The following is an 11109-nucleotide window of genomic DNA, read 5'->3' on the forward strand; positions in this document are numbered from 1 at the left end:
GCGGGAACTCATCCGATGAAGCTGTTTAAATGCGCGACGTACGACAAGGTTAGATGCAGCGGGGCCTAGTGGAAAGAGCCGGGGCCTGGGAGGCACAGGACCTGGGTTCCAATCCCAGCTCCGCCACTTGTCTGCTGTGTGACCTGGGGCAAGTCGCTTCACTTCTCTGGGCCTCGGTTACCTTACCCGGAAAAAGGGGATTGAGACTGCTAGCCCCACATAGGACAGCTGATTTGCTTGGATCCACCCCAGCGCTTAGTACAGTGCCTGACACATAGTAAGTGCTTAACAAATACCACCATCATTATTACTATTAGTTTGTACCATGGCTCAGTGGAAAGAACCCAGGCTTGGGAGTCAGAGGTCATGGGTTCGAATCCCAGCTCTGCCACTTGTCAGCTGTGTGACTGTGGGCAAGTCACTTAACTTCTCAGTGCCTCAGTTACCTCATCTGGAAAATGGATATTAATTGTGAGCCTCACGTGGGACCACCTGATTCTCCTGTGTCTACCCCAGCGCTTAGAACAGTGCTCTGCACATAGTAAGTGCTTTACAAATACCAACATTATTATATTATTATCTATGGCAGTGCTTAGTACAGTGCCTGACATATTCATTCATTCAATCGATTGTATTTACTGAGCGCTTACTGTGTGCAGAACACAGTAGTAAGCGCTTGGGAGAGTACATGACAAAAACAAACAGACACACTCCCTGCCCACAACGAGCTTAGAGCTAGAGGTGGGGAGACAGACATTAATAGAAATAAATAAATTACCATTATGGACGTAAGTGCTGTGGGGTTGGGATGGGGGGATGAGCAAAGAGAGCAAGTCAGGGTGACATAGAAGGGAGCGGGAGAAGAGGAACGAAGGCGGGGCTTAGTCAGGAAAGGCCTCTTGGCACCTAGTAAGCGCCTAAAAAATGCCATCATTATTATTATTAATAATAATAATAATGATACTGTTGGTATTTGTTAAGCGCTTACTATGTGCAGAGCACTGTTCTAAGCACTGGGGTAGACACAGGGTAATGAGGTTGTCCCACGTGAGGCTCACAGTCTTCATTCCCCTTTTACAGATATTAGTAGCAATATAGTGCTTGACACATAGTAAGTGCTCCTCTTGTCTTATGCTGAAGAGTAGTCTCCAACCCATAGCGACTCGATGGACATATCTCTCTCAGAACACCCCATTCTCCTTCCGCAATCATTCTGGTAGCGTAACCATAGGTTTTCTTGGTCAAAATCCGGAAGTGGTTTACCATTGCCTTCTTCCGTACAGTCAACTTGAGTCACCGCCCTGGACTCTCTCCCGTGCCGCTGCTTCACAGCACAAGTGAGTGGTGACTTGTAGCAGATGGCCTTCCACTCGCTAGCCACTGCCCGAACTAGGAATGGAACGGGTAGGCCTCTGCTTGACTCTTCCTGCCGTAGCAGACTGGTAGAGTCCTGGAAACTCTCCAGGTGCCATTCTGAGAGGGGAGTAAGTGCTTAAAAAATATTATTATTATCCTGGATGATAAAAACACTCTCCTTCCATTTGGCCACTAGTTTCCCAGGAGAGGATAGCAGGGGCAGTATTCCCGGATAATTCTGCAGGGCCGGGTTAGTCGGTTTGGAAATTCTCTGGTCCCACCTGCTTTTTCCTCCTCTCGCTTGGAAAAGAACATGGCCTAGTGGCTAGAGTCCGGGCCTGTGAGTCAGAGGGACCCGGGTTCATAATCCCGGCTCCGTCACTCGTCTGCTGGGTGACCTGGGTCAAGTCATTTCACTTCTCTGGGCCTTGGTGACCTCATCTGTAAAAGGGGGGTGAAGACTGTGAGTCCCATGTGGGACAGGGACCGTGTCCAACCTGACTAGCTTGTATCTGCTCCAGCGCTTAATAGTAGGCGCTTAACAAATACCTTAAAAAAAAAACAAACTTGCTCTGGGCACCATCCCAGGGGGAAAAGGGACAGGCCCCTTCCACCACAAAACCTCGGTTTTATTTTGCTCAACTTTGTTCTCCCAAGACGGGAGGCCCACTGCCTGCTGGAGCAGGTGTGGGTACTAGCAGAGGCCCAAGAGAAGCAGTGTGGTCTAGCAGACCCAGAAGGACCTGGGTTCTAATTCCAGCTCCTCCACATGTCTGTTGCGTGACCTTGGACAAGTCCTTGACTCCTCTGGGCCTCAGTTCCAAAATGGGGGATCAAGACTGTGAGCCCCATAAGGGACAGGGATTGTGTCCAACCTGACAAGCATGTATCTTCCCCAGTGCTTTGTGCAGTGCTCAGCACATAGTAAGCGCTTAACAAATATAAATTTTTTCTACAAAAGTGGGCCAGAGTTCCCAGGAGAGTGGGATCTTCAGGGTTCCCGAGGTCAGACCAGCCCCCATCCTGCCTCACTGCCTCAGGCCAGCGACGACAGCCTACTTTCCGGCACTCAGTACAGTGCCTGGCACATAGTAAGCGTTAAGCACATAGTAAGCGTTAACAAATACACTTAACAACAACCGTCCAAACACTCCAGAGATCATCTGAGTTGGAAACCGAGACTCGTTCAGAAGCCTGGAGGAGGAGTCATGATAATAATAGTAATAATAATAGTAATAATAATAATGGTATTTGTTAAAGTGCTCACTCTGTGTCAAGCACTGTCCTATTGGCTGAGGTAAATATCAATCACCTTGACTCCTCTGGTGTCAATCAATCAATCAGGTATTTCCTGAAGGCTTACTGTGTGCAGAGCACTATACTAAGTGCTTGGGGCCTAGAAGAGCAGTGTGGCCTAGCAGACAGAGTCCGGTCCTGAGAGTTGGAAGGACCTGGGTTCTAATTCCGGCTTCGCCACTCGTCTGCTATGTGACTTTAGGCAGGTCACTTCACTTCTCCGGGCCTCAATTCCCTCATCTGTAAAATGGGGATTAAGACTGTTAGCCCTATGTGGGACAAGGACTGTGTCCAACCTAATTAGCTTGTATCTTCCCCAGTGCTTAGAACAGTGTACTATGTGCCAGGCACTGTAATAATAATAATGTTGGTATTTGTTAAGCGCTTACTCTGTGCAAAGCACTGTTCTAAGCGGTGGGGCAGATACAGGGTCATCAGGTTGTTCCAAGTGAGACAGTTAATCCCCATTTTACAGATGAGGTAACTGAGGCATAGAGAAGTGAAGTGACTTGCTCACAGTCACAACAGCTGACAAGTGGCAGAGCTTGGATTCGAACCCATGACCTCTGACTCCCAAGCCCGGGCTCTTTCCACTGAGCCATGCTGCTTCTCCGCTGTACTAAGCGCTGGGGTAGATAGAAGCTAATCAGGTTGGTCACAGTCCCTGTCCAACACAGGGCTCACAGTCTTCATCCTCATTTTACAGATGAGGTAACCTAGGCACAGAGAAAATAAGTGATTTGCCCAAGGTCAAACACAGCAAATGATGGAACCGGGATTAGATAAATGCCAATCTGGTCACATTGCATGTCCCACTTGGGGCTCACAGTCTTAATCCCCATTGTACAGATGAGGTTTTGTTTTGTTTTGTTGCCTGTCTCCCCCTTCTAGACTGTGAGCCCGTTGGTGGGTAGGGATTGTCTCTATCTGTTGCCGAATTGTACTCTCCAAGCGCTTAGTACAGTGCTCTGCACACAGTAAGCGCTCAATAAATATGATTGAATGAACAGTGCCCTCACATAGGAAGCGCTTAACAAATACCATCATAATCATTGCAGTGTATTTCTATTAATGGCTGCCTCCCTCTCTAGACTGTAAACTCCTTCTATGTTGCCCTGACTGGCTCCCTTTATTCATCCCCTCTCCCAGCTCCACAACACTTCTGTCCATAGCTGTCATTTATTTATTTCTATTCACGTCTCTCTCCCCCTCTAGACTCACTGTGGGCAGGGAATGTGTCTGCTCTGTCTTGTACTCTCCCAAGCGCTCAGTACAGTGCTCTATACACAGTAAGTGCTCAATAAATACGACTGACTGACTACAATATAACAAGATTGGTAGCCCCATTCCCTGCCCACGGCAAGCTTACAGCCTTGAAGGGGGGGTTGGACAATCAGGTCGGACCCAATCCCTGTCCCCAAAGGGCTCACGGTCTTCGTTTTCCAGATGAGGGAACCGAGGCCCAGAGAAATGAAGTGACTTGCCCAAGGTCAGGCTGCAGACATGTGGCGGATCCGGAATTAGAACCCAGGTCCTTCTGACTCCCAGGCCTGGGCTTTTATCCACTAGGCCACTCTGCTTTTCTCCATTTAAAATCTCACCATGTGAAAGAAGCTTTCTTTATGTTTCATCAGCCATTTCCCCCATTTCTGTAACCACCAGGCGACTCGAGTTGATGCCATAAGAATTTCCTCCCCATTTCATGTCTTTTTTTTCTCCCCCCCAAAATCTTCTCACCATTTGTCCAAACTTGAGATGCCCCCTTTAAAGCCCCATCCCCCTCCGCCTCTCTCCCCACCTATTAAGGTCTCCCTAAGCCCTCCTTTCTTTTCTCCCACTCCCTTCTGCGTCGCCCGAACTTGCTCCCTTTATTCATCCCCCCTCCCAGCCCCATATCTGTCATTTATTTATTTCTATTCACGTCTGACTCCCCCTCTAGACTGTAAGCTGACTGTGGGCAGGGAATGTGTCGGTTTATCGTTCTGTTGCACTCTCCCAAGCGCTGAGTACAGAGCTCTGCACACAGTAAGCGCTCAATAAATACCATTGAATGAATGAATCCCTCGACTCCTTCCAGCCGTTGGGTGAGGCTACGGTCTGTGAGTTGGCATTGTTGAGATGCCTCTCTCTTGGGTGGCAGAAGATGGTTTTGATGATTCCTAGCATATCCGCTCCTTCACCCCACTACTCACTCTTGCATTGGCATTTCTTTTATGGCATTTGTTGACCACTTCCTATATGCCAGGCACTGTACTAAGCACTGGGGTGGATACAAGCTCATCAGGTTGGACTCAGTCTCTCATGGGGCTCTCAGCAAATCAATCAATCAATCAATCAATCGTATTTATTGAGTGTTTACTGCGTGCATACTACTTCTTAGAATGTGTCTGAGAAGCAGCATGGTTTAGTGGAAAGAGCCCGGGCTTGGGAGTAAGAAGATGTGGGTTCTAATCCCGCATCCGCCACTGGCCTGCTGTGTGACCTTGGGCAAGTCACTTAACTTCTCTGTAACTTCTTAACTTCTCCTCAGTTACCTCATCTGTAAAATGGGGATTAAAAGTTTGAGCCCCACGTGGGACAACCTGATTACCCTGTATCTACCCCAGTGCCTAGAACAGTGCTTGGCACATAGTAAGCACTTAACAAATACCATAATTATTATTATTACTAAGCACTTGGGAGAGGACAATAGAACAGAGTTGGTAGACACGTGCCCTGCCCACAAGGAGCTTATGGTTTAGATTCTAAGCGTAGACTGTCGTTTACAATCTACACTGAAACACTGAGGATTTTTATTCATCTCTAAGGAAGGTCTGGGGTCTCATAAGAACCCACCACTACAAACCCGCCAAAGAGAGCAGATGGAATCATCCTCAACACAGAGTGGGACTCACTTACCCTCTTGGGACTCAGTTTCCTCATGTGGAAAATGAAGATCATTCCTGATCCTCTCTATATCCTTTAGTGTTCATCATTAAATTAAAAACCCAGGAAAATAAATGAGATCATGTATGGGAATAATTGAGTGCCACAGGTGATTAGACTGTGAGCCCATCACTGGGTAGGGACTGTCTCTATCTGTTGCCGAATTGTACATTCCAAGTGCTTAGCACAGTGCTCTGCACAGAGTAAGTGCTCAATAAATATTATTGAATAAATGAATTGGACACAGACTGTTAAAATCGCTATTGCTTGCGTCGTGAAGGAGAAAGCCCTTCTTAGTCGTTGAAATGTGAGGAAATGTGGAGAAATCACCTTGGGCACAACATTTGGGTAAGTCACAGCCATGAAGCAACATGGCCTAGTAGAAAGAGCCCAGGCCTGGGAGACAGGAAACCTGGATTCTAAATCTACCACTTTTTTTTTTTAATGGCATTTGTTACAGTGTTTACTTTGTGCCAGACGCTGTACTAAGCACTGGGATTGATACAAGATAATCAAATTGGACACAGTCCATAGCCCACAAGGAGCTCACAGTCTTAAATCCGATTTTACAGATGAGGTAGCGGAGGCCCAGAGAAGTAAAGTCAAGGCCAGCACAACTTCAAGCAATCAGAGGTTCTTTATGTACAGTTAGTACAACATCCTAGCTTCATGTGTGATCAAGGAGCGCAATACACTGTTCATTCATTAAACTGTACATTTACTGTGTGCAGAGCACTGTACTGAGCACTTGGGAATATATACCTTAAGACAAACAACAGTAAATTCCAAGCCCTGTCTGATTCTCTCCATTATAAGGATCTGTCTTCATCCCCTTTCAAGACCTTGACAAACCAAACTTCTCAACATGGCAGACATCTGGACGGGAAACGGAGGAGGAGACGATCCGTGAGGTGCCCGCTTTGAGGAAATGGTGGCTTGGCCAGACAAAATGGAGTCCAGGCCTAAAGGCCTGTCACGTTCCATCCCTTGGTATCGGACCACTCCTGGCGACTCTAGTCACTGGAGCGTCTCTTGTTCAAATAAACAAGATGGTTAGGGGATGATCGAGCAGGCCTAGAGACAAAACAGCCCAGAAAGAACAGTCTATCCCAGTGCTTAGTACAGTGCCTGGCACATAGTAAGTGCTCAACCAATGTCATTGCTATGTGCAGAGCACTCTACTAAGCGCTTGGGAGAATTAGCAGACACGCTCCCTGCCCGTAAAGAGCTTACAGTCTAGCAGCTGAACTTTCCCCAAGATACTGAAGGGTCCATTTGCAGAATCTTTTATTATTACTTATTAATCGCTTGGGAGAATAAAATATAACATCAGACACATTCTCTGTCCACAACCAGTTCACAGTCTAGAATACCATTAAAATCCCATTTTTAAATTCCACTTGTGCCTAAAAAGAAGCAGTATGGTCCAGTGGATAGAGACCGGCCCTGGGAGTCGGAAGGTCCTGGATTCTAATTCCGGCTCCGCCACTCGTCTGGTTCTGTGGACTTCAGCAAGTCACTATGCTTCTCTGGGTCTCAGTTCCCTCATCTGTCAAATGGGGATTAAGACTGAGTCCCATGTGGGACAGGGACTGTGTCCAACCTGGTTACCGTTTGTCTACCCCAGTGCTTAGAACAGTACCTGACACATAGTAAGTGCTTAACAAATACCACAATAAATATTATTATTACTAAAAAATAATAAACTTCAATCCCCATGTAGGGCAGGAATTGTGTCCAACCTTCTTCTACACTATGAGAAGCAGCATGGTGTAGTGAATAGAGCCCGGGCCTGGGAGTCAGAGGACCTGGGTTCTAATCCCAGCTCTGCCACTTGTCTGCTGTGTGACCTTGGGCAAGCCACTTCACTTCTCTGTGCCTCAGTTACCTCATCTATCAAATAATGAGCCCCATGTGGGACAAGGACTGTGTCCAACCTGATTAGCTTGTATCTACCCCAGCACTAAGAACAGTGCCTGACAGAGAGTGAGAGCTTAACAAATACCACAATAATTATTATGATTACTACATAATAATACACTGTAAGACCCTTGTGGGACAGGGATTATGTCCAATGTGATTAACCTGTATCGACCCCAAGTGCTTAGTACAGCACTTGGCATATAGTAAGCACTTAAATACCATAAAAAGAAAAGGTTTGCAAACTTATGCAATTTCCTCTGTAGCGGTACAGCTTATGAAGAAATACCGCAGATCGCTTCCTCCATTCTAAAAGCAACTGCCTGCTGGCACGAACCAACCGCCCGCTAATTTTTCCATTTCCTCGTCGACTGCCTGGCCCGGCGTCCGGACCCAGCCCGGACATGGAGACCCACCCACCCGGCTCCGGGACAAGGCTGGGACCTGAGACCTGGCCCCCGAGCCCGGCCACCGGCCCCCAGTCCCAGCCCCCGGCCCCCGGCCCCGGACTAGGAGATCCAGCCCCTGGCCCCTAACTCCAGCCCCCTGTCCAACTCCCCCGATTAGACTGTAAGCCCGTCAAACGGCAGGGACTGTCTCTATCTGTTGCCGACTTATTCATCCCAAGCGCTTAGTACAGTGCTCTGCACATAGTAAGCGCTCAATAAATACTATTGAATGAATTCCCCAACCCAGAGCAGGAGACCCAGCCCTCAGCTCCTGACCTGGACTAGGAGACCAAGTCCCCAGCCCCCAACCCAGAACACGAGACCAAGCCCCCAGCCCCGGTCTCCAGTCACTGACCTGGACCAACAGGCCCAGCCGCCGGACCCTAACCCCAGTCCCTATCCCCTATCCAAGAGCAGGAGACCCAGCCCCTAGCCCCTGATCTGGATTAGGACACCCAGTCCCCCAGCCCCTGACGAAGACCAGGAGACCCAGCCCCCAGACCCAAACTCCAGCCCCCAGCCCCTGACCCAGACCAGGAGATCCAGCCCCAGGCCCCCAATCCCAACACCCAGCCCGACTCCAGCCCCCAGCCCCTGACCTGGACCAGGAGACCTAGCCTCAGCTCCCAGCCCCCGACTCCAATCCCTGCCCCCGAGACCCCATTCCCTAGCTGAGACCCGGCCCCCGGCCCTGTCCCCCTGACCCCAGCAGCGTGACCTAGTGGCTACAGCCCGGGCCTGGGAGGCAGAAGGATCTGGCTTCTCATCCTGGCTCCGCCACTTGTCTGCTAGGTGAGACCCCGGGCAAGTCACTTCACTTCTCTGGGCCTCAGTTCCCTTATCTGCAAAATGGGGCTGAAGACTGAGAACCCCATGTGGAACAGGGACTATGTCCAATCTGATTAGCTTGCATCACTCCTGACCCGCAGCACTAAGTATAGGGCCCGGCACATAGTAAGCGCTTAACAGATACCACAATTATTATTATTGTTATTAGCTGGTATCTACCTTAGCACTTAGAACAGTGCCTGACACATAGTAAGAGCTTAACAAACACCATCATTATTTTTTATTATTTTTATTATCTCTGCCCCGGCCCAGAACCTGAATCCCAGCCTCCTGACCCCAGCCCCAACCTGGTCCCCAACCCGAGCCCTGAAACCCAGCCCTGCCACCCAATGCCCCGGCCCCCTCCCAGCCGAGGGTCCTGCTCTACGGGCTCCTGCTACAGGGGCTCCTGCTATAAGGGTTCCCACTCTAAGGACTCCTGCTACAGGGGGGCCTGCTATAAGGGGTCCCACTCTAAGGTCTCCTGCTACAGGGGGTCCTGCTATAAGGGTTCCCACTCTAAGGGCTCCTACTACAGAGGGTCCTGCTATAAGGGTTTGCACTCTAAGGGCTCCTGCTATAAGGATTCCCACTCTCAGGGCTCCTGCTACAGGGGCTCCTGCTATAAGGGTTTGCACTCTAAGGGCTCCTGCTACAAGGATGCCCACTCTAAGGGCTTCTGCTATAGGGGTTCCCACTCTAAGGGCTCCTGCTATAGGGAGTCCTGCTATAGGGGTTCCCACTCTAAGGGCTCCTGCTACAGGGAGTCCTGCTATAAGGGTTCCCACTCTAAGGGCTCCTGCTACGGGGAGTCCTGCTATAAGAGTTCCCACTCTAAGGGTTCCTGCTACAGGGGGTCCTGCTATAGGGGTTCCCACTCAAAGGGCTCTGGCTTCAGGGGCTCCTACTATAAGGGTTTGCACTCTAAGGGCTCCCACTATAAGGATTCCCACTCTAAGGGCTCCTGCTACAGGGGGTCCTGCTGGTTCCCACTCTAAGGGCTCAGGGTACAGGGGCTCCTGCTATAAGGGTTTGCATTCTAAGGGCTCCTGCTATTTTGCTTCCCACTCGAAGGGCTCCTGCTACAGGGAGTCCGGCTATAGGGGTTCCCACTCTAAGGGCTCCTGCTACAGGGGTCCTGCTATAAGGGTCTGCACTCCAAGGGCTCCTGCTATAAGGATTCCCACTCTAAGGGCTCCTGCTATACGGGTTCCCACTCTAAAGACTCCTGCTACAAGGGCTCCTTGCTTTAAGGCCGCCTGCTAACAGGGCTCCTGCTCTAGAGGTTCCTGCTTTGAAGACCCCTGGCCCGGGGGCTCCCGCTCTGGGGGCGGGCCCCTCCCCCCGGCCCGGCTCACCTGTGCTGCTGGGCGGCGAGCTGGTTGAACAGGTAGGTGACCGGGATGGCGGAGAGGGACAGCACGAACACCCCCGTGGCCGCAGACGCGCTCATCGCCGGGCCCCGGGAGCCCTCACCGCAGCGCGCACCGGCCTGGCTACAGCACGGCCGCCCCACCGGCTCCGGCTCCGGCTCCGGCTCCGGCTTCGGCTCCGGCCCCGCCCCGCCCCGCCCGCTCAATGTCACTCACTCACTCGCTCATTCATTCCATCGTATTTATTGAGTCCTTACGGGGTGCAGAGCACTGGACTAAGCGCTTGGAAGGTCCAATTCGGCAACAGATAGAGACCATCCCTGCCCAACGACGGGCCCGCAGTCTAGAAGGGGCAGCCAGCGAAACAAGTAGACAGGCATCAATGGCATCAAGATAAATAGAATCGTAGATATACCCCCATCACCCCCTCACTCCTATTTATTCAGCCCTGCCGAGTGCAGGCTGGGATTCAAGTTCTGGCCCGGCGGCAAAGGTAATAACAATAATAATAATAATAATAAATAATGATGGTGTTGGTTAAGCAGTTACTATGTGTCAGGCATCATTCTAAGTGCAAGCTAATAAAAATAATAATAATCGTGGTATTCGTTAAGCGCTTACTCTGGGCCAGGCCCTGTGTGTGCAATCAGCAGACACATTTCCAGCCCACAACGAGCTCACGGTCCGGAGCGAGAGACGGACACTAGTAAGAATCAAGAAATGACAGCTGTGGGCCTAAGTGTTGTGGGCTGGGAGGAGGGATGAAGAAAGGGAGCCAGGCAGGGTGAGGCGGAAGGGAGTGGGAGAGGAGGAAGAGGGGGGCTTAGTCTGGGAAGGCCTCTTGGAGGAGATGGGCCTTCAGTAGGCTTTGAAGGCAGGACAGAGTCATCATCTGGCGGTTTTGAGGAGGGAGGGCCGTCCAGGCCAGAGGCAGGATGTGGGCCGGGGGTCGGCGGTGAGAT

General features: G+C 50.4%; 1 protein-coding gene and 1 non-coding gene across 5 annotated transcripts in view; both read right to left on the reverse strand.

The window, feature by feature from the left end:
• TM6SF1 (transmembrane 6 superfamily member 1) overlaps window positions 1–10305 on the reverse strand; it is a 32990-nt gene extending 22685 nt beyond the window's left edge. For 3 of the 4 annotated variants that reach the window (XM_029066870.2, XM_029066871.2, XM_029066869.2), the window contains exon 1: window positions 10133–10305. In XM_029066870.2, coding sequence (XP_028922703.1) covers window positions 10133–10227 — 95 coding nt within the window. In that variant the 5' untranslated portion in view covers window positions 10228–10305. The remainder of the gene's footprint in view (window positions 1–10132) is intronic. The other variant, XM_029066873.1, reaches the window with a different exon arrangement.
• LOC114812712 lies at window positions 1348–1483 on the reverse strand. Its single transcript, XR_003760363.1, has one exon. It is a non-coding gene; the product is annotated as a small nucleolar RNA SNORA7 (small nucleolar RNA).
• Window positions 10306–11109: the final 804 nt, after the last annotated feature.

Source organism: Ornithorhynchus anatinus, chromosome 5 (assembly GCF_004115215.2).
Source record: "Ornithorhynchus anatinus isolate Pmale09 chromosome 5, mOrnAna1.pri.v4, whole genome shotgun sequence".
NCBI lineage: Eukaryota > Metazoa > Chordata > Mammalia > Monotremata > Ornithorhynchidae > Ornithorhynchus > Ornithorhynchus anatinus.